At 43.6% G+C, this 24,109-nt stretch overlaps 1 protein-coding gene and 1 non-coding gene across 2 annotated transcripts in view; both read right to left on the bottom strand.

The window, feature by feature from the left end:
* The window catches only part of CD109 (CD109 molecule), a 151,218-nt gene that overhangs the window by 115,075 nt on the left and 12,034 nt on the right, over positions 1-24,109 (bottom strand). The window contains exons 3-4 of the mRNA XM_043439714.1: positions 13,152-13,180; positions 4,636-4,866 (exon numbers count right to left, since the gene is read on the bottom strand). Coding sequence (XP_043295649.1) covers positions 4,636-4,866; positions 13,152-13,180 — 260 coding nt within the window. The remainder of the gene's footprint in view (positions 1-4,635; positions 4,867-13,151; positions 13,181-24,109) is intronic.
* Positions 6,843-6,915, bottom strand: TRNAY-AUA. Its single transcript has one exon. It is a non-coding gene; the product is annotated as a tRNA-Tyr (tRNA).

The raw sequence follows: 24,109 nt of genomic DNA, 5'->3' as shown, positions 1-24,109 counted from the left end.
GTCCACCTGTTCTGTAACCTCATGGACTGTAGCCCACCAGGCTCCTCCGTCCATGGCATTTCCCAGCCAAGAATACTGGAGCAGGTTGCCATTTCCTCCTCCAGGGGATCTTTCTGACCCAGGGACTGAATATGAACCTCCTGCTTGGCAGGCTGATCCGCCAGCGAAGCCCTTGCACAGTTTACAGGGCTCAGTAAGCTGACCCCAGCTACTGCTCTAGGCACATCTTCCTCCCAACACACAGATTTGATTGTAATTTGCTCCAAATGTCGGTGTACCTAAGCCTCTACAATTGCTGCACGGAAGGCCCTCCCTCCCTTGTCCAGCTGCTGAAATGAGCTCCAAATTCTTCCTTCTCCACACGCCTCCAACAGGCAGAAGCCACCACTTCCTGGAGAAACCTCAGGACATCCGGAGTTCACCCTTCTTGACATGTTATTAGTGCTCAAGGCTCTCACTCGCTATCTAGGTTTTTTTGGTGCTTTTGTCCTTGTTACTTTTGGGTTTGGTGTTTCTCTGTTCCCTGGACTATGAACTCCTGGCAGTAGGGATCAAATAATTCTCCATTCTTAATTCCTATGCTCTGACTCGAGGTGGTGTTTGGGTCAGAAGAAATCTCTCTCCTCCAGCAGGAGACAGTGTGAAAGTCAGGGTGAGAACAATGCTGACCACTGAGTAAGTGGTCTAGTAAGGCAAAAACCAACTGTTAAAACAAAAGACCACAAGCAGGTCAAGAATCAGAAGGTCACCACGCTTGGCAAGCCCTGGCGCAGGCACTGCTATCAGAGCTGGCTCTCCCACCCACTGCGCCAAGGCATGACACCCGGAGCTCAAAGGATCAAAAATGAAAAGCTAATACAGAAAGCTAATAAATACATGCTGTCAAATAATTAAGGAAATGCAAGTGAAAACAATGAAAGGCCATTTTTCTTCTGTCACACTGACAAAAAGAAAAAATAATTCCCGGGGTTGCTGAAAACGTAGGCAAAGAAACGCGTACAGTCCACTGATGTATTATTTTGGTGAAGGCACCCATTTTCCCCACAGCCCTACAAACAAAGGAAACCCACACTGAAGGCTTTGATGACCTAGAGGACCTAGAGGGTTGCATGTGAATGAGATAAACCTCTCTCGTTTCCCAGGCCGGTCTAGGACCTGGGCATGTCACCAACCAGGAAGACACATGAACGGAGAATGGAGAAAGGCCAGAGGTCCTCCCAGGGCACACGAGGATCTGAACAGGTGCACCACAGCAGAGTATTTGCACGTGGTCACTTCCACATGGGACGCTTCCACTTCCACTGGGACGCACCCAGCACAGCGAAGAGTGATGTGAACAGTGGCCCTGTGGCAGACGGAAGAGTCATGTGGCTGGAGACGCAGGGAGAGTGGTCCCCCGCGCTCTCTGAGTCACCTCTGCACGGCTCGGGCTCTCCGTCAGCTTCCTCTGCACCAGTACAGTGCCTGCTGCCTGTGCCACACCCTCTCGAGCAATAAACTCACCCTGGCTAGAGAAGGCAAGGATCTCTGCCACTCTCCGGAGTCCCGGATTATGCACACGGTGGCTCAGTGGCAAAGGATCCCCCTACCAGTGAAGGAGACAACGGTTCGATCCCTGGGTTGGGAAGATCCCCTGGAGAAGGAAATAGCAACCCACTCCAGAATTCTGGCCTGAAAAATCCCATGGACAGAGGAGCCTGGTGGGCTACAGTCCATGGGGTCACAAAGAGTCGGACATGACTGGGCACAGCGCACACACGTTAAGTGTCTAGCACGTAGAATTAAAGAAATGTGGTGGCCCCTCCTCTGCCCAAGGATGAGGTTCTGGGTTTGCCACCACTGCTCCAAGCCAAAGTGTCAGAGCCCAGCCACAGACAGGATGGACCCCAGGCCAGCCGCCGTGCCCACAAGACCATCCACCTGCTCCAGAAGCAACAACCTCATGAGGAAGGGCAGCCAGGGTAGAAAACAGCGAGCCAGTGACCATCACACTATTGTGCTCAGTCGCCTCAGTCGTGTCCGACTCTTTGCGACCCCGTGGACTGTAGCCCTCCAGGCTCAGAGCTCTGTCCATGGAATTCTCCAGGCAAGAATACTGGAGTGGGTAGCCATTCCCTTCTCCGGCGGATCTTACCGACCCAGGGATCGAACCCACGTCTCCCGTGTCTTCTGTATTGCAGGCGGATTCTTTACCCACTGAGCCACCTGGGAAGCCCCCAGTCACACTGTTCAAGACACTTATATTTCCACTGTGTAAGGACAAACTGGCTGGAGGCGCCAGAATTAGGAGGAAGAGGCTTATATTACCATAAATAGGCCCCTGAAGCCCCTTTGCTTCCTGAGAAAACCAGTCAGTAGATCAGGGGAAATAACCAATGATCCCAGCAAAACACCAAAGTGCCTGAATATGCTATGATGGTCAATATTTTAAGTACATCCTACAGTGAGTCATTCTTGGCTGGGCAACATGGGCCCCCAACAGTTGGCCTCATTTAGATCCAAGATGCATTCTCCACACTCACCTGCAGGGCGCGCTGTGCTAGCAAGCACAACTTGGTCCACATCAGGGGCTCTCACTACACTAAAGACCTACTTTTTTCTGGGAAATTTTTCCAAGAAAAATGTAGGAAATATCACAGTCTGGTGAACTGGGCCCAAAGGACTGTTTTAAGAGGGAGGAGGGCAGGGTCCCAAACACCGTGGGTTCCTGGTAAAATTTCAGTCTAAATTCTCCTCCCCGGGGCTTCCCTCGTGGCTCAGCTGGTTAAGAATCTGCCTGCAGTGCGGGAGACCTGGGTTCGATCCCTGGGTTGGGAAGCTCTCCTGGAGAAGGGAAAGGCTGCCCACTCCAGTATTTTGGCCTGGAGAATTCCATGGACTGTCCATGGGTCGCAAAGAGTCGGAGATGACTGAGCGACTTTCACTTCACTTGACCAAGGAAGCCCCCCATCAGCCAGGCCAGCAGGATCCCTCAGAACCAGAAGCAGCAAGAGGAAGGTCTCTCCATGCGCTTCCAGGAAAGATGAACATGTCAGGCCAAGTCCAAAATCTGAGAGAGGAGCCCAACGAATCCACAAAACAGAATCAGCAGGGTTCCTTCTGGGTTAACACCTGGAACAGACCATTTATCCAGGGCTGACTTTTATTCAACTGAGATAGAAAACAAGCAGATCTAATGCAAACAACCAGACACAGGCAGACATTCACTTCTGAATCCTCCTTTTACACAGAGCATTCGGTATTTGTGGACAAAGGATGACGGACAGTATGAATGGCATCCATAAACTCCATTCAGAGAGTTATATGAATTTAGAAATGCTGTTCACTATGGCAACCTGCTTTATTCCAACACAGCAAAGGCAGAAATTCACAGAGCTGCAAATTCTGAAATAATACCAGTGCCATTCAAGAAATATGCATCGAACATGCCAACCCATGTGGTATTTGCTACAAACATATCTTAGCTTGAAGAGAGTCCCAGCAAACTGGGATGAGTTGCTCACCCTATTTCTATGCCATTGATCAAATGTCTAATATTCTCCTCGGCTTACATGTAGAAAACCAGGTCCACCTGGATCTCAGCCATCTTCAGCTTGGTTCTCACCAGAAAGCACTCAGTCTGCTAACCACACTGCTTTCTGAGCTTGGAGTGTTCCAGCAGCAGAGGCCAAAGACTTCTTGCCAGAAGGGGCTCCTATAGCTAATGTTTAGTGAGCATGTTCTATGTGCTGGACACAGTTCTAAACACTCTACTTGAGCCACCTCACATAATCCTCACAAAAGTATTATTATTTTTACGCATTTTACAAATAAGGAAACCAAGAATCAGAGATGTTGATTCATTTCCTGAAGGTCACAGAGCTAGCACATCTAAGCACTTCTTAGAGCACAGAGTGATCCTTCTAAAACGTGAAGTCAAATCGTATCATTCCTCTCCTCAGAATTCTGCAGGGAATTTTCATTTCCCTCACAGTAAAATCCAAGGTCCATATCATAGCCAAGAAAATCCCATACAGCCCCTCCTCCAGTCAACCTACCCATACCTGACTTATCTCCTAATATTGTCCCCTCACTTCCTGGGAAATAGTGCACTGCTAGTTCACTCCCCCAATGGCCCTAACAAGTTCCTACCACAGGACCTTTGCATATGCCATTCCCTCTGTTTGTAGAGTCTACTATTTCCTGTAGGTCTCTGTTTCAATAGGACTTCTCTAACAACCCTGTTGAAAACAGCAAACACAAGGTCTTTCCCTCTCTTTCACACATACATACACTTATTCCTTTTTATATATATTTGTATGTTAATTTATTATTTGTCCACTACCCACCAGGATACAAGATCAATGTGAGCAAGGACTCACCCTCTGTATCGAGGACACGGAGGTTTAACAAATGTTTGGCAAATGAATTAATCAATGAAGAAACTGGGACCAAAGCCCAAGCAGGCTGACTCTGGAGCCTGAGCTCTTAACCCATGCTCTACCATCCCCTACCTAGGGAAACCGCCCCACGTCAGGAAGGGAGCTTAGCAATGTGAATCCTAAGTCGTCCCAGGACCAACAATGTCAGCAGAACTTCCAAGAGAGCTCCATGAGATGGCCTGAACCCCCAGTTTCACTTCCACCTGGCACTCACCTTAATTAGAATGTTTAAAAAGGTTTTGTAAGGCTTAAAATCAGAGAAGAGTGTAACAACACGAAACTTCACTTCCTGCTTTGGTTTATATAGGGGCTTGTCTGTTTGAATGAAGACAGTCATTCTCTTGGTCTCGAATGATAAGCGCGTACTATTCGAGAATAAAATCTCATCCTGGGCACGTCCGGTGACACGGAGCTCATACATCTCATCGGCACTGTTCAGAGGTAGCTAGGGGGAAAAAAAAAGAAGACATCAAGGTCTCATCATTTTACCTCAAAAATGTTTTTAATTGTAAGTTAGAATTGAAGTTTTAAATATATAGTATTATCAAAAGTAATTGCAATGTTGAAAAATGTGCCACTCCTGGGCACCACAATTAAAAAATTTGTTTTCCCTCTTTCAACACCCTGGGGTTTGCTCTCTAGTTAAATCTCCAGGTTCCTGGACTGCAGGAGCCTCGCCCCACAGGCCTGTCAGCAGTCACCTTCTCACTTCCTATTCCAAGTACAAACTCTTCTGCACGTACAGTCACTGTGAGTCAGAACACCCTTCAGCATTCACTTCCGTGCCTTGCCCAGTCTGAGGCAGCCCAAAGGCACATTTGCACAAGACCGATCTTCTTGCCATTCTCTCTCCAGGATCTCTTACCTGTGCCAAGATGCACTCCCTTGCCCCACCTTGTACATCGTGTCATAGTCCTGGTCCGTCTGATGGCACCGATATTGTTACTGTTTCTGTCACTAGTGGAAATCCTACCTTCTAGCACTGATAGACCAGAAGCCACACTCAGCAACTTACACACGCTGTGTCGTTCCACTCACAACAACCCTTCAGGGGATGCTCTAACAAATGCCAGGTTACAACCAGGAACCTGGGGACTTGGAAGAGTGAAAGAAGTTGCTCCAGGTCACTGGCTGAGATTCAGACCTGGGATGAGCTATATACTCTAACAAGAGCCTTCGTGCGGTGGTTTTAAAATATGTCCACACTGCTATATTTAAAACAGAAACCCAACAGGGACCTACTGTCCAGCACACGGAACTCTGCTCAACGTTATGGGGGAGCCTGGTTGGGAGGGGAGTTTGGGGGAGAAATCCATCCACGTATCCAACATGTGTATGTATGGCTGAGTCCCTTTCCTGTTCACCTGAAACTGTCATGAGGTTGCTCATCGGCTATAGCCCAACACAAAATAAAAAGTTTTTTTTTAAAACAAAACATGTCCAAATATTCTTTGACCCTCCTCCTTGCAAAAGTGGGAGCCTAAATCTCCAGTGACCTGCTCCTCAGGAGTGGAATGAGGCTGTGTCGTTGACCATATACCCTCTGCCTGGTTCTCACTTTCTCGGATCCGAGGCTCTGGGAGAAGTCAGCTGCCATACAATGAGGACACTCAAGAGGCCCGTGAGAGGCCCATGTTGGGGAAGGACAGAGGCCAACAGCCACAGCCCACCTGCCAGTCCCCTTCCCGGGGACCCCAGGCCCAGGGACGCCTGCAGAGGTCAGTAGCTCGGACACGGGAAGTGCCGTCTCCTGAGACCCCACGTCAGACCTGCTCAGCTACACAGCCGCCAGCTTCCCGACCCACAGAAACTGTAGGAAGTAACAAAATTCTCTGTTTTACACCAGTGTTTGGGGACCATAGGTTACAGAGCAGTAGATAACTAGCACACCTGACTTTTAGTTCATTTTCATATTCCTAAACCCAAGATTCTGAAATGACGTTCTGCCTCCTTTGGGAAAAAATAAGATTTGCCCACAGAGGGCTCTGAGGAGAGTCTCCAGCAATAGCAGCCACCAAAAAGCCAGCAACATGGATAAGAATATGAAAGAAACGTGATGAACCGCCGCCCGACAGGGAGAAAAGTTTGCAATTTACGCGGAAAAGCATTTTAAAAATAAGATGAATTCATGGATGGAGAAATGAGTAGATAGATTAAATATATGATAAAGCAAGTAAGGTAAAACGTTAACAGTAGGCTCTAAGTGGTAGCTACAAGACTGTTCACTATGCAACTCTTTCAGGTTTTTTGGATATTTGATATTTTCATAATAAACTGTTGTGAGTGAAAGTGAAGTCGCTCAGTCGTGTCCGACTCTGCTTCTTTGCGACCCCATGGACTGCAGCCTACCAGGCTCCTCTGTCCATGGGATTTTTCAGGCAAGGATACTGGAGTGGGTTGCCATTTCCTTCTCCAGGAGATCTTCCTGACCCAGGGATTGAACCCGGGTCTCCTGCATTATAGGCAGACGCTTTACCGTCTAAGCCACCAGGGAAGTCTAATAAACTGTTAGGAGAAACAGTCATATCACCCTCAAATGACCTCCAGTACTGAGTTTTGCTTTCCTTTAATAAAAACATTCACTGAGCACCTTCGAGCTTGAAATTCAACGTGAACCAAAGATGTACACCCTAGGGGACTGAGAACCTAGCCTAGCACTTGCATCCTCCTATACTATTCTCTCAAATGATGCTTCAGTCCTCAAATTCTTTTAAACGTAGTGTTCAATACTGTAAGCATGTACCCAAGAGTACATGTGAAAGTTGCTCAGTCACGTCCAACTCTTTGTGACCTCATGGACTATACAGTCCATGGAATTCTCTAGGCCAGAATATTGGAGTGGGTAGCCTTTTCCTTCTCAGGGGATCTTCCCAACCCAGGGATCGAACCCAGGTCTTCCACATTGCAGGGGGATTCTTTACCAGTTGAGCCACAAGGGACGGTAAGCAGGAAAATATATATGCCAGGAGCCAGCATATCATTTGCTTGCATATGCCACAGATTTATAAACAGCTCATGCTTTAAAAATATAGGATTAGATGGAATGTCTCTCCATGATTTGGGTATCATTTTTAGTGGCACAGAGGCCCCAGAACAGACAGTAGGTTAAAGTAGTTTTAGTGGCTCCGTCATGTCCAACTCTTGGCGACTCCATGGACTGTAGCTCACCAGGCTTCTCCGTCCATGGAATTCTCCAGGTAAGAATACTGGGGTGGGTTGCCATTCCCTTCTCCAGAGGAATCTTCCCAACCCAAGGATCGAACCCAGGTCTCTGCACTGCAGGCAGATTCTTTACCATCTGAGCCATCAGGAAAGCCCCAGTGGATTAAAGATTTATACCAAATTAATGATGCAGAGGCCTGCAACTAAAGACTTATTAACCACAAAGAGTCAAAGAGTTACAGAATTAGAAGTGACAGAAAGGTGTCCAAGGACTTTTCCTGTCTCCTACTCCATCCTCCTTCGGGGAGTTGATACACAAGGGGAGACAGTACTGACTCTCTGCTCCTTTCAGTTACCCTAATTCTCTTTTTCAAACCTCGCCTGGTAGAAATCCCACCTCCTCATATGTAAAATTTGGGCAATTTAGGATCCTCAAAGTCTCGGGGCTGATCCTAGGGCTGGTAAGTCAGAGATGACAATATGGACTTGTCAGAGGGGGCCTGGGGTGTCCCCATGAACCGGGGGGCATCCCTGCACGGCCCAGGGTGTCACCTGTCACTGTCACTTCGGGTGTCAGTACAGACCTTGGCCCTCCACTGGTAACGGTGGAGGGACGTAGTGATAAGAGACAGGAGAAAACACTGGGGATGTTAGGCAATCCTCATGAAAGAGTCTCCCTGTGCCGGACCCGCACACTCAGTGGTAACCTGCTTCGGATGGTGGTGAGGATCAAAGGTAGTAAATCTCCTGAATCTCCTGGTAAACTGCCTCCCACCTTCTCCCTCAATTACTGAAAAGAGTTCCCAGAACTGGTAATAAAGGGGCTCCTTATCTCTTATACAAGAACCAATTATTTACCTACAGAGATTTTGGATCCTATGTGTTCAGCTGAAGTCGCAGGACTGGGGAAAGACATGGTTCTCAGAGACAGACACTGTCTGACGGCAGGACGAGAGGCTGGGTGTGTACACTCCCCAGGACTTAGATCAACAGGATATCAACCAGCATCTGAGTTGAGCACTGTTGATTCTCAGTTACACTAAGTCTATTCTGGGTATACATAAACACAAACTCTCCAGGCAGTTGACAGCTCTCCACCCAGAATACATGACAGAGAAATGCTCAGAAAGTTCCTGATGGACAATAAATGGATTCCTGATTCTAATCCAGCCCATCTAAAACCACCTCACCTTCTCTGGAAGATTAACTGTCTTAAGGAAACTGAGACAACACAAGAGTATTTAATACTACTTTATTTCACTAATAACTCCAGTTACCAAAAGTAATGGCAATTTCAAATAACTTTCTAAATAAAATTGAGAAACTTAAGATGATAGTTTCTATTTTAAAATATATTAGTAATTAAACATTAAAAGCATTCTAATTTTATTAGGAGGTTGGGACTAACATATACATACTATTATATGCAAGATGGGGCTTCCCTAGTGGCTCAGTTGGTATAGAATCTGGCTGCAATGCAGGAGACCTGGGTTCGATCCCTGGGTTGGGAAGATTTGGAGAAGGAAATGGCAACCCACTCCAGTATTCAAGCCCGGAGAATTCCATGGACAGAGGCTACAGGCTACAGTCCGTGAGATCACAAAGATTCGGACATGACTGTGCAACTTTCACTTTCATATGTAAGATAGATAATCAACAAGGACCTACTGTATAACACGGGGAATGATACTCAATATTCTGTAACAATTTATACGGGAAAAGATCTGAAAAAGACTAGATATACGTTTATGCGTACGGGATTCACTTTACTGTATGCCTGAGACGCAACATTGTAAATCAACTGCACTCCAATATAAAATTTAAAAAATTCTAAGCATTTTTTTTAAGTATTTTAATTTTAAAAGCCACTCCCTCATTTTAAGTTTTATTTACAAAGAGAATAACAGAAAATTTTTCTAGCATATTTTATACGAAAAACAACCTTTATGTTAAGCATAAATTGCTTTTTTAATTTATTTCTTATTGAAGGCTGATTTTACTATATCAGAAGCAGAAACAATGAGCCAGTCAGATATTAAAAACACATGTTTCAATACAGCCAAAATATTCATATTTTGTAGCAAAAATTCATGAGGACTTTAAAAACTAATTTTAAATATTATATTTGCAAACAGAATGCAAGTACGCTTTTAAAGACAGGTCTATTTTCCTTGAAAACTCATAAAAATGCAGAACCTTCTATTTTTGCCAAGCATTATCAAATTTTCCCAGACACTTTATGACTAACTCTTTAAAGTTCTGTTTTACTAAAAAAGGATCTAGTCCTAAATACAAGCTCTAGTAAAATTTTCAACAGGTACTTGTTATATCTACATACAACAAAAGAAATGTTACAAATATGAGATATTGGGGTGAGTATTTCACATAGTTACAACTTTAAAGAATAAGAGTAGGGCTGCCCTGGTGGTCCAGTGATTAAGAAACCACCTGCCAAGGCGGGGAACACGGGTTCGATCCCTGGTCCAGGAAGATCCCACACGCCTGTGTGCAACTAAGCCTGCGTGCCGCAACTACTGAGCCTCCTCTGCAGAGCCTGTGCCCCCCAACAAGAGCAGCTACTGCAGAGAGAGGCCTGCACACCCCGTCTAGACAGCAGCCCTCGCTCGCTGCAGCGAGAGAAAGCCCGCGTGCAGCAACAAAGACCCAGTGCAGCCAAAAATAAACTTAATTTTTTTTTTTATTTAAAGAATAACAGTAGTGAAATTTGCAGCTACTGATAAATGGGACGAGTGCAGTTTAGAGGGGGGTCACTGGAATCCCAGCCCCAGTGCTCTGGTCCCACCCACACGCCTACTCCTGCCAGTCTTACCAGCCTCTAGCCAGTGCAGCTGTGGACTTCTTTGAGGAAAGCGGTTACCGTGCTTCAACCTGTTCTTCCTAAGCTTAAATCTCACCCCCTTCCGCTATCAGACAATTAAGTCACACAGGATTTATTTTAATCTTCTCATTGTAATACTCTTTCAACAGAGTTAGGGACACAGGCATGGGGAGTCTGCACCTGTCTGAGGTCGTATTAATGCAGTCTAATATCTTATTGCCATTAAGTTTGGGGTTTTTTTTAACCCCACTCTGCCTATTTATGCCTTCACTTCCCCTGCCCCTACTTTCTATTATTACAGCGTATATTTCTTAGTAAGCTAAGTACAAACATACTAGGTAAGAAATATAACAGTTATGAGAGGAGTATGTCAAGGCTGTATATTGTCACACTGCTTATTTAACTTATATGCAGAGTACATGATGTGAAATGCCAAGCTGGAATCAAGATTGTCGGGAGAAATATTGGCAATCTCAGATACGCAGATGATACCACTCTAATGGCAGAAAACACAGAAACTAAAGAGCCTCTTGATGAGGGTGAAAGAATAGAGTGAAAAAGCTGGCTTAAAACTCAACATTCAAAAAACTAAGCTCATGGTCCCATCACTTCATGGCAAATAGATGGGGGAAAAATGGAAACAGTGACAGATTTTATTTGTAGGGGCTCCAAAATCACTGCAGCCATGATTTTAGCAGTGACTGCAGCCATGAAATTAAAAGATACTTGCTCCTTGGAAGAAAAGCTATGACAAATCTAGAAAGTGTATTAAAAAGCAGAGACATCACACTGATGACAAAGGTCTATATAGACAAAGCTATGGTTTTCCTGTAGTCATGTACAGATGTGAGAGCTGAACCATAAAAAAGGCTGAGCACTGAAGAACTGATGCTTTTGAACTGTGATGCTGGAGATTTTAAGTGTCCCTTGAACTGTAAGGAGAGCCAACCAGTCAATCCTAAAGGAAGTCAACCTGAATATTCATTGATAGGATTGATGCTGAAGCTGAAGCTCCAATATTTTGGCCACCTGATGCAAAGAGCCAACTCACTGGAAAAGACCCTGACGCTGGGAAAAAATGAAGGCAAAAGGAGAAGGGGGTGGCAAAGGATGAGATAACTAAATAGCAACACTGACTCAGTGGACATGAATTTAAGCAAACTCCAGAGACAGTGAGGACAGGGAAGCCTGGCATGTTGCAGGCCATGGGGTGGCAAAGAGACAGATACAACTTAGAGACTGAACAACATCAAGGACTTTTTATAACAGATTGTTTGTGCTCAGCCACTCAGTTGTGTCTGACTCTTTGCAACTCCATGGATTGTAGCCCACCAGACACCTCTGTCCATGGAATTTTCCAGGCAAGAATACCAGAGCAGGTTGCCATTTCCTACTCCAGGGGGAAAGAAGTGTTTGGGAGCACTATATTTCCTAAAAGTGTGAAAAGTGTGAAAGTATTAGTCAGTCAGTCATGCCCAACTCTTTGTGATCCCACTGACTGTAGCCCACCCCCACCCCCCACAACGAGGCTCCTCTGTCCATGGAATTCTCCAGGCAAGAGTACTGAAGTGGTTGCCATTCCCTTCTCCAGGGGATCTTCCCGACCCAGGGATTGAACTGAGGTCTCCTGCAATGCAGGCAGATTCTTTATCACCGACCCACCAGGGAAGCCCGTTCTCTAAGAACTCCCCCTCAAGATGAATGTGATTTCTGAATGTGCTTGATAAGCAACCTTCAAGAGGTAATGGGGAACCTGGCTTACCGGGAGATGCTGACCCTACATAAGTGTGTAATGTGTCAAGGTCAAAGTCATGACTCATCTAGTCCCAGGAAAGTACACCAAATTGTCCTCTTGGTGGATGCTGTGTTTAACGATACATTAAATGTGTGACGCTCCAAAAGAAAACAGTTGTAAAGGACAAACTTCCAAATCAAAGCTATGAGAAGTAAGACTAGTTCACAAGCAACATTGAATAACCAGGTTTCTTGACTCTCTCAACAAAAGAATAACTCTTCCCACTTCTACAGCAGATGCCACAGCATGCCTACACCTCATTTCACCTCCAAGGTAGCCTCTATGAATCAGACTACACTTTTATCCCCTTCTCCAGGGCTGGGACCATGGTGAGGTGAGACAGGCACTTGCCTCAAGTGCAAAATTTAAGAGTGTGCCAAAAAACTCAATAATCAAGAAACTCAATAATAATAGCAAAAAACTCAATAATAAATAGCAAAAGCAATACAAAATTATGAAACAAAAAAAATCAAAATTTTAATCAAAGATAGGATCAGTATCAATTACTGATTTTTGTTTGTTTGTTTTCCTCAAGCAGCAATTCTGCTCAGCGAGGCACTGCCCTTTTCCAGAACAAAGAAACTGGGAGGAAGCAATAATGACCCAAGACTTCTGTGCTCATTAGGGCAGAAGCAGGACCAAACCCACCCAGGTCCCTGTGTGAATAGTCCAGGCCAGTCCCCTCAGTGGCGTTCTCTATTTTACAGGAGGAAAATCTCCACTATGAGTCTGAAGAGGCTAATAACCAATCTCCCTAGAGAAATATTATTCTTAAATAATCTGAAGGTGGAACCGAACTCAAGCCAAACTCACAAGGCATGTAAATCAATATGAAAACCAATAAAATCTGAATTTATTTATTTCACTGACACAGTATATATTTCAATAAATTAATAAATTTAAATAAATTTAAATATTTAAAATAAATACTTACTGATGGAAGAATAAGTGTCTTGAAAGAACCTAAAAAGGAAAACAGGGAAGAAAACAGTCATAATTTGAATATGATGATATAACATAAAACTCATCAAGACTCTCCTAATACTCTTTCAGATATAGAGGGTATCATAAACTTACAAAATCACAAATTTATTTAGCCAAGCCAAAACAATTTTATTAAAGCCCAGAACCCCTGAGAGATTATTACATATCCTTGTGCCAAAGACTTAAGATCAAAAGGCTAACAGTGGGTGAACCTCTTCCTAAAAACTAAGTTCTGCTTCTCTTTTCCACATTCATTTTTGGTGTCAGTGTTGCTGCTGCTCCTCTTGCTGTTTTAAGGTTACACACGTTTGAGGGACACTTTATACAGTGTACAGAAGGAAGCTGAGGTTCATTCCTAATGAACATTTCTCATACACTCATGACAGAGAAAAGGAAGGCATTAGTCACATCAGGGGTGAGCTGGGACTCCTAACTGACCCATTAGTATTAAAACGATGCAGACTTTTTTCATGTAAGTTACTAAACAAAGACTGCTAATTTAACTCATGCCAACTTCTCATCAAATCTATTTACTGCTAGGGGAAAATGTTCCAAGTTAAAAATAAAAGAGTACTTATTCGAAGTTTCCATTTAAGTGACATGAATTTATAGGTGGTAACAGGCCCTCAGTTTCTTCATTCATTTAAGAAACACTTATTAAGGGTAACCCAGTAAACAAGACAGACACAGCCCCTCTCCTCCTGAAGGCCACAGGCGTCTTACCCCGTGGGAACAGACAGGCATAGCATGCAGCAGGCGTCAGGCCAGTGGCTTCTGAAATCAGACTACTAGTCCTGTCCTTGACATGTTACCTAATTCTCCAGGTTCAATTTTTTTATCCACAGAGCTTCCCTGCTAGTCCAGTGGCTGAGTTGGTCTTGCAACACAGGGAATGCGGGTTCAATCCCTGGTCGGGGAGCTAAGACCCCACATGCTGCACGGAGAGCCATCATGCTGCAACTAAGACCCAACGCGGCCAAATTCAAAAAATAAATACTTTAAAAAAAAAAAAAAACTTTGAAATCAAACAGCTACATAAATGGAGAGACACTCAATGTTCATAAATAGAAAAACTCAACTATCAAGACATCAGTTCTTCCCAACTTGATCTTTAGAGTCAAGGCAATCCTAATCAAAACCCCAGCAAGTGATTTTATGGATATCAACAAACTGATTCTAAAGTTTACATGAAAAAGCAAAAGACGCACACTAGCTAACCATACTGGAGAACAAAGGTGGAGAAGTAATGCTGCCTGACTTCAAGACTCTCTATAAAGCTACAGTAATCATTCTGCCTGGAGAATCCCATGGACAGAGGGGCCTGGTGGGCTACAGTCCATGGGGTCGCAAAGAGTCGGACACGACTGAGCAACTTCACTTCACAGTAATCAAGACCAAGTAATACCAGCAAATGAACAGACAAACAGATCAATGGAACAGAATAGAGAGCCTAGAAATAGACTGCATAAGTATAGTCAGCCAAGTTTTTTAATTACTTGTTACTGGAGTACAGTTGCTCTACAATGCTGTGTTCATTTCTGCCGTATGGCAAAGCAAACCAGTTACACCTATACACATATCTACTCTTTTTTAGATTTCCTTCCCATTTAGGCCACCATAGAGCACTGAGTCTGGAGGAGGGCAACCCACTCCAGTATTCCTGCCTGGAGAATGCCATGGACACAGGAGTCTGGTGGGCTGCGGTCACAGGGTGGCAAAGAGTCGGGCACAACTGAATGGGTTTAGCACGCACACAGGGCACCGAGGAGGGCTTCCTGTGCTACACAGCAGGTTCTCATTCATCGTCATTTCATACACGGTAGTGTACATAGGCCAATCCCAACTTCCCAATTCATACCATTCCCCCTCCCCCGAGTAACCGTAGGTTTGTTCACTCTATCTGTGACTCTATTTCTGCTTTGCAAATAATTTCACCTGTACGATTTTTTTCTAGATTCCACCTACAGGCAGTTACAGGTGACAATTGTTTTTCTGTTTCTGACATACTTCACTCTGTATGACAATCGCTAGGTCCACCCACTTCTCTGCAAATGGCATTACTTCATTCCTTTTTACAGTCCGGTAATATTCTATTATACATCTGTACCACATCTTCTTTATCCATACCTCTGCTGAGCGACACTTAGCTTGCTTCCATGTCCTGGCTATTGTAAATAGTGCTGCAATGAACTTCAGGATGCATATATCTTTCTGAACTATGATTTTCTCTGGATATACGCTCAGGAGTGGGATTGCCTGGATCATATGGTAGCTCTAATTTTAGGTTTTTGAGGAACCTCCATACTGTTCTCCATAGCAGCGGTAACCAATTTACACCCCCACCAACAGTGTAGGAGGGTTCCCCTCTCAGTACACCCTCTCTAGCATTTGTTTGTAGATTTTTGATGATGGCCATTCCGACTGGTGTAAAGTGACACCTCACTGTAGTTTTGATTTGCATTTCTCTAATAATTAATGATGTTGAATATATTTTCATCTGTTTGTGGGCCATCTGGAAGTCTTCTTCGGAGAAATGTCTATTTAGATTTTCTGCCCATTTTTTGATTGGGTTGTTTGTTTTTTTTTATATTGAGCTGCATGAGCTGTTTTTATATCTTAAAGATTAATCCCTTGTCAGTTGGTTTATTTTAAAATATTTTCTCCAATTCTGAGGGTTGTCTTTTCCTTTCGTTTCTTTCCTTTGCTCTACAAAAGCTTTTAAGTTTAATTAGGTCCCATTTGTTTATTGTTGCTCCTAATTTCATTACTCTAGGTAGTCAACTTATCTTTGACAGAAAAAAAAAGGGATTTTAGGACAGTAAAAATACTTTGTATGATATTATAATGATGGACAAATGTCATTATACATTCAACAAAACCCATAGAATTTACAACACCAAGAGTGAATCTTAATGTAAAAATGTAAACTATGAAGTTTGGGAGATTATGAAGTAACAACACAGGTTCATCCTTGGTAAGAAAAAAAATGTACCATTCTTATGAGCAATATTGATAATAGGGAAAGCTAGGCATGCATGGTGTCAGGAATAATATGGGAAATCTGCAAAAATGATTTTTCATTTATGAGAATGTTCAGATTGAGCATTATTATGATAATGGTCAGATAACTGGAACGTTCAAATGAACAATGGAGTATAACCTACAGAATAAAATAAGAGTCTATGAATTTATGCTGGTATATAATTTAAATGAGGGAGAAGAAAAAGTTATTCTTTTTTTTTACTATTTTTAATTAATTTTATTGAAGGATAGTTGATTTACAATGTTTTATTAATTTCTCCTGTAGAGCAAAAAGATTGTTATACATTCTGAAAAAGTTATTCTTTACCATAGAATTCCAGTTAATAAATGTAGAAGGAATGATGGAATTAGAAAATTTCACGATTATGATAATAACTGATTAAGACAAATTACCAATCTTGTGTGTATATGTGGAAGGACTAAGGCTCGTGAGAAATAATAAACTATGGTTGTTTGAACCTCCTAAGTGTTGAATGGTTCATTCACAGCAATAGATAACTGGTACACATTTGAAACAAAAAAAGATTCTCTAGCAATTTTAAGTATTATTATCCTTATTTTACAAATGAGAACCTGAATCACAGAGACCTTAAGTGAGTCCCCCAGTCACATAAAAGAGCAGTAACAGAGCCAAGATTCTAAGCCACTGCCTCTGCTTCTACCAGCAGCTGTACGTTCCCTCTTATATTCTACCCACCTTTGATTACATAAAAGCTGTACATCCTGGGTAGCCTCTTTGTTATGCTCCTTACTCCCTCAGTCAGACAGGTTCAAAATTACAATCTTCTTGGACTCCCTGCTCCCCTCGACTCTACATTAATCATCACGGGGAACCTAGACACTATTCCATGATGTTTCTCCCCGCCCTTATAGGAGCTGCAGTGGTGGAGCTCATTAAACAATTCGTATAATACAAGAACCTTCTGAAAAGGAGATACACACTGGACAATTTCTCAGCTCTTTTTATCACTTCTTCACACTACACAGTCTTGATACACTTGAAGTTAACTTCAAGATTGGAAAAACTCACCTTCGAAGGAAACAACCACGTGTGTCTAAGGTTGAGTTCCCTGGGAAGCTGATTCTGAGATGGTGATGAAAGAGCAGGGCGTCTGCCTGGGGCCAGCCCCCGAGAAGAGGGGGTTGTGGAGGCCGGACTGGGGGGGAGGAGGGAAGGAGCTGCAACGCAGGCTCCAGAGACATCCGCTGGGAGCCCTCAGAAGCCAATCTGACCCCTGAGAGCTGCCCCTTAGCGGGGAAGCTGGGCCTCCCCCAAGGAGGGTGCAGGGCGAATCTCCCTGTGGCTGCAGTCCCCAAAGAGTCAGCTCAGAAGGCAGTGGGCTGCAACATCCCCCAGCGATTTCAGAGAATAAGTCTTCATCCCTGATGTGCTGGTTCTGGGAGGGAGACCATGGCACCCCACCACAGTGTCCCACCATGGAATAAAATCAAAAATATTAAACTGCAAGGAGCTCTTCCCCCAACAAACCAGCACGTATGATTATAGAGAGTCACTGATTTTTCACATCTTTAAGATAAACCATCCGGGTTGCCTATTTTGCCAGCCCCGTGACTGGAGGAAACAATGTGCTTCCTTTCTACCATGGCCTGACAAGCGAGTTACCTCCCGTCACTGGCAAACTCACAAAGACTAAAGACTGCGAGTGTGTGTGAGTGTGTGCGCGTGTGCGTGTGTGCTGGGGGCAGGGGAAGGGGAGTAATTTATTTTTATCTACATGACACTAAGCAAGGAGAAAATAAAAAAGCAGCTTCGAGTCTACAATCCAAATAAATCCAGTAGGTTGATTAATAGGAGGTCAAGCATTTCAGCAATTCAAAGCCAGCTACCCAGATTTGAAGTGCAGGAAATCCCATTCATGGAAAAATTTTTTTTATTTTTTTATTTTTTAATTGAAGATAATTGCTTTACAGAATTTTGTTGTTTTCTGTCAAACATCAATATAGATCAGCCACAGGTATACATGTGTCCCCTCCTTCTTGAACCTCCCTCCCCATCCCATGCCTCTAGGTTGATACAGATCCCCTGTTTGAGTTCCCTGAGTTACACAATAAATTTTAATGCAGCTCTTCATAGAGTCAAAGTTTTGAGGGATCTTCTCATCAGAGAGAAACTGGAAGAGGGGGTAGACTGCAAGCCTGGGTCTCACTGCTCTGACAGGTGACCATGTCCACCATAGACCCAAGAAACACACAGCTGCCCCCAAAAGCTGGGGTGCAGAAGGAGAGAGGTCTGCCTACCCCTAAATCTTGCTGGATTCAGGGAGTGACTTGAAGAATGTGCACAGAGATCCAACTTAAAGCCCTCTCACTTGTTCCATGTGTCCTTAATAAAAGGTCAACTTCAAGTACTTGACATTTTTTTTTAACTTGCTGTCTTCCCTCTAAATTTACAAGGGCAGCTTGGAATCTCCCAGGCACTGGGTAAGTCTCATTTGAAAGTCCTAACATTCTAGCAATAATTTACAGCAGCAAAATATAAAATTAAGAGCAGTGTGGTAGGAGTGCCAATGAGAAACAGTCATCTCTTTCTCTGGGGCTTCTGGGTTGAAGATGAAATAGATGGTATCTGCAAATTGTTGTGAGCATTTTTTTCTCCCTTTTGCTGGGGCCTTTTGCTGAGACTCAGACACAGGAAACAGCAACCACCTCCCAAAAAGCTGCATATCACTCTTAATCACTGACTAAACACACATTCTGTTCTGTGAAGCCCTTCTCAATGTTATCGCAGATAACTCTGTAAAACTCAGATCATTTTTGTGTTACCAGCACAGAAAGTCGATCTTAACATCCTCCAGTGCTTTGGCCTTCCCAGAGCCACCAAAACCACTCAAAAGAAACCTTGTTTTAAAGCTTCACACTTGGCACAAGCCTGAGAGCTGGCCGTCATTTGATTTACAAATAGAGTCAAAGCTATTTTTAAATCGTGTAATAAGCATACTCAAAAACTAACCTTTCCTTAACTTTTTAAACACACTCCATTATGCCATAGGCTGCCTCTTCTGACATCTGTGCTCACCAAACAGCTCTGCAGAAAATCGCTGAAAGAAAGGAGAGTGTGTAATTGGAAATCCAACCGGGTCCAGAAATATTCTCTACGGGAAGCAAAGGGTTTCCTACCATGTATGTGCCTGACTTAGTGTTTACTGGTGAATTACTTTTGACAGTTCTCTGCTGTTCAGTAATATACAATAAAGAACTTCAGGAAATCACCTTTTCAGCTAAAAAATTTGACTTCTTTACCAAGTTATTAAATATTCTCTCATCAATACCCTCATTATTCAGCATTTTCTTTGATCACAAACGGTCAAAGTGGTAAATGGGGTTTCCACCACAAATTTATGGAAAGCAAAACCTTAAAAATATGATCCTGCTTCATGATTTAATGTCATTTTTAAGCCAAGGAACTCTTGAGTGAACTAACTCATTCTAGACAGAAAACAGAAGTACTTCAAGCAAAACAAAACAAAAATATGTCCTGTGGTCCCTTACATACTTCTTTAATTTTTTTTCTCTCCTGCCTCTCCTTGCTTACAAATTTCTTTTTAAAGAATTTTACAATTTTAGTTATTTATTTATTTATTGGCTACACTGGGGCTTTGCTGCTACCGCAGGCTTTTCTCTAGTTGTGGCGAGGGGGCCTACTCTCTAGTTGTGGCACACAGGCTTAGCTGCTCCGAAGCATGTGGGATCTTCCTGGATCAGGGATCGAACCTGTGTGTCCTGCATTGGCAGGTGGATTCTTTACCACTAAGCCACCATGGAAGCTCTACAGATTTCTTACTAAGAGTTTCATATACAATGTTTTGTTCCATTTAGACTGATGAAGTGTAAAATAGGTCAAATGAAAGCCCACTAAAAATAAAATAAATAAAAAGGTACAATATAAACTAATTGTTAGGTTCTATACAAACGAAAAACCAATTAAGCCAAGCTCTGGGCTGCTAAATATACAAGCCATTCATCATGTCAAGGTCAGCAATCTATAGCCCACAGGCCAAGTCTGGCCCATGCCTGTTTTTGTACAGTTCATGAACTAAAAATAGTTTGCATTTTAAATAGCTGGGAAAAATTTTAAAAAAGAAGAATGTTTTGTGACACAGGGAAATTATACGAACTCCAAATTCAGGGTCCACAGATAAATTTCTGTTGGCACACGAGCACGCTCCTTTCACACCATCTATGGCTGCTTGTGCACTACAATGGCCGAGTAACTGCAACCAAGACCACAGGCCAGCAAAACCTACTGTGCTGACCATCCGGCCCTTTACAGAAAAAAAGTTTACTGACTCCTATAGTATGGTGTTCTTTTTAGGAAGATACATATTCTCCTTCCTCAAAGGGTGAGGAGTAAGGCTGAAGGCCCACTCCAGTCAGAATCAAAGAGCCATCAACAGAGACACCTGACAATAAAAAAAATGAAATAAAATACAGACACACCTGGCCTCACGCCACAGGCTTGCGCTCACAAGGGAGGCACCAGGGCAGAGTGTGTGCTGGGAGATGCTCAGTACAAGATAGCTGACATTCCCAAGTGTTTACTCTGTGCCAGGCACAGGTACACCACAAAAAAAGGGAAAAGAATAGAAATTTTTAAAACAAACCAGAAAAAGGAAAAAGAATAGGGTGAAACTAATTTTAAAATAACATTTTATTCACTCAGTCATGTTCAACTCTTTGCAACCCATGGACTGCAGTCCACCAGGCTCCTCTGTCCATGGGATTCTCCAGGCAAGAATACTGGAGTGGGTAGCCATTCCCTTCTCTGATGGGTCTTCCTGACCCAGGGACCAAACCCAGGTCTCCCACAGTGTGGGCAGATTCTTTATCATGTGAGCTAATGGGAAGGCCCATATAACCAAAATATTGCCAATAAATGTGTAATCAATATTTTTAAAATGAGGTTTTTTTTCTTTTTAATTCGTTTTTTTACTGAAGCATAATTTCTTTACAGAATTTTTTTATTTTCTGTCAAACCTCAACATGAACCAGCCATATACACGTCCCTTCCCTCTTAACCTCCCTCCCATCTCCCTCCCCACCCCACCCCTCTAGGTTGATACAGAGCCCCTATTTGAGTTTCCAGAGCCATACAGCAAATTCCCGAGGACTATCTATTTTACATCTGGTGATGTAAGTTTCCATGTCACTCTCTCCATACATCTCACCCTCTCCTCCCCTCTCCCCATGCCCATAAGTCTATTCGCTATGTCTGTTTCTCCATTGCTGCCCTGCAAATAAATTCTTCAGTACCATTTTTCTAGATTCAGTATATGTGCATTAGAATACGGTATTTCTCTTTCTCTTTCTGACTCACTTCACTCTGTATAATAGGCTCTAGGCTCATCCACCTCATCAGAACTGATTCAAATGCATTCCTTTCTCTGGCTGAGTAATATTCCATTGTGTATATGTACAATAACTTCTTTATTCATTCATCTGTTGGTGGACATCTAGGTTGCTTCTATGTTCTAACTATTGCAAATAGTACTGCAATGAACAATGGGATACACGTGTTTTTTTCAATTTTGGTTTCCTCAGGGTATATGCCTAGGAGTGGGATTGCTGGGTCATATGGTGGCTTTATTCCTAGTTTTTTAAGGAATCTCCATACTGTCTTCCATAGTGACTGTTAACAATTTATATTCCCACAAAATTATTGAAATAATTATTATCCCACCATTCCCAAAACAAATTTTTGAGTTTTGCTACACTTTTTGGCACTAAAAGCATTCAAAACCCAGTGTGTATTTTATACTCACAGCTCATCTTTATATGCACAAGTCACACTGCAAGCTCAAAAACCACACGTGGCTAGTGGCTACCAAAATGGACAGGGCGGCTCTAAAGCATCATGTCCTTTAATCCTCACAACAGAGTGTGAAGTAGGTACTATTACTGTTGCCTTTATGCAGATGAAGACGCTGAGACTACATGAGATTAATGACCTTCCCAAGGCCACACAGGTAGTAAGAAGCAGTGTAAGGGCCCAGTTCCAATGTGTCTAGTGAAAAAGTGAAAGTCACTCAGTCATGTCCAACTCTTTGCAACCTCATGGACTATAGTCCATAGAATTCTCTAGGCCAGAATACGGGAGTGGGTAGCCTTTCGCTTCTCCAGGGGGTCTTCCCAACCCAGGCGTCGAACCCAGGTCTCCCACATTGCAGGCAGATTCTTTACCAACTGAGCCACAAGGGGAAAGTGCAATGTGTCTAAGGAGTCCCCACTCGAACCCACTGTGTCTCCCAAACTGCATAGGACAGACCCAGTTAGTTCTTCTAAAATATCAGTCCAAAAAGCCTCATACTCCCTCCCTGTCACGCCTCTGTAGCTTACTGCACTCTCAAGTTAGTATCTTGACACACCCATTCTTCCATAGTTTCTCTTATCCATGTGTTTTCGGATCAAGTCCCTATGTAGCTCTTCAGACGACCATCCATCTTCAAACCACCAGGCTCATTTGCAACATTCACACCACATTCCCAGATCCCTTGCATGGCAGACACAGCTAATCCACCTAGTCTCTACTTCAGCAAACCCACACTTTATTTGAAAACAACATAAGTGACCTCTACCACCGACTCTACCACCATGTTGGCACATGACATGAAACCTGCTTTGCTTCCCTGTGAGGAGCATGAGAGAACAGGAACTTTGTGCCATTACCAAACATTAAGCCACCAATTTTGTCCTGTTTACAATTTGGTGCCTAAGAATGAGTGGAGTTCGCAAAATAGTAAATGTCCTGTCTTAACTATTGGAGAAGGATATGGCAACCCACTCCAGTATTCTTGCCTGGAGAATCCCAAGGACAGGGGAGCCTGGCGGGCTACAGTCCACGGGGTCGCAAAGAGTCGGACACGACTGAGCGACTTCACTTCACTCACTAACTATATTCCTGAGGAGGTTTAAAACATTATTTCAGCAAAAGTTAAATTTATAATAGTAAATCATTTCTGCCAGTTACATTTGCATAAATGTAAACTCCTAAATTTGTCCGAAAGAAGCTACCAGGCACTCTTAACACACGTCCCTCCTTGTTTGTTTCCAAGCACTTCACCTCTCTGGTTTTCAGATTTTAATTCATTAATCATTTCTTCAGAACTAAAGACCCACACACCTGCCCACCAGCTCCCTACTCCTCCACCTCCACCAAATCCTTTTTGATCAGTTTCTTGGATCCTACTCTTGCAAAGGAAGCGAGTCAACTCATGGATTCTCCTAAGGGTAATGAGGGCAGAAGAGACACAACAGGTCTAGGACCCACTATAATTTCCTCTCTTCCAGTTCTATCACTGCACCTTTGGTATGAGGTCCTCGTAGCCCAGACCAGGATGTGAGGAGCCACAAGTTCACTTCTTCTCCCACTTACAACCACAGTGATAACAAAATGCCTCTACCCCATCCCCTCAAGCTTCAAACGAGGCATGTGTGTGTGCTAAGTCGCTTTAGTCATGTCCAACTCTTTGTGACCCTATGAACTGTAGCCCGCCAGGCTCCCCTGAGCATAGGATTCTCCAGGCAAGAATACTGGGGTGGGTTGCCATGCCCTCCTCCAGGGGATCTTCCCTACCCAGGGACTAAACCCATGTCTCCTGCATTGACAGGTGGGTTCTTTACCTCTAGCGTCCGTCACCTGGGAAGCCCCAAGGGAGGCACCCTTCCACACAAACAGCTCCCCTCTCTTCTCTGTTCTGTGCACCCTCCCCTGATGCCAGTACTGGTATCTGCCCTTCTTGCATCCCACTAGCCCACAGTCCAGCAGGGACCCAGGTTAGGGCAGCACCAGGGAATACCCCCAGTTCTGTGTTTCTCTCCTCAGGGAGCCACGACTTCTAAGGTTTATCC

This window comes from Cervus canadensis, chromosome 20 (assembly GCF_019320065.1).
Source record: "Cervus canadensis isolate Bull #8, Minnesota chromosome 20, ASM1932006v1, whole genome shotgun sequence".
Taxonomy (NCBI): domain Eukaryota; kingdom Metazoa; phylum Chordata; class Mammalia; order Artiodactyla; family Cervidae; genus Cervus; species Cervus canadensis.
The sequence above is the reverse complement of the archived record's forward strand: the minus strand, read 5'-3'. Positions and strand labels throughout refer to the sequence as shown.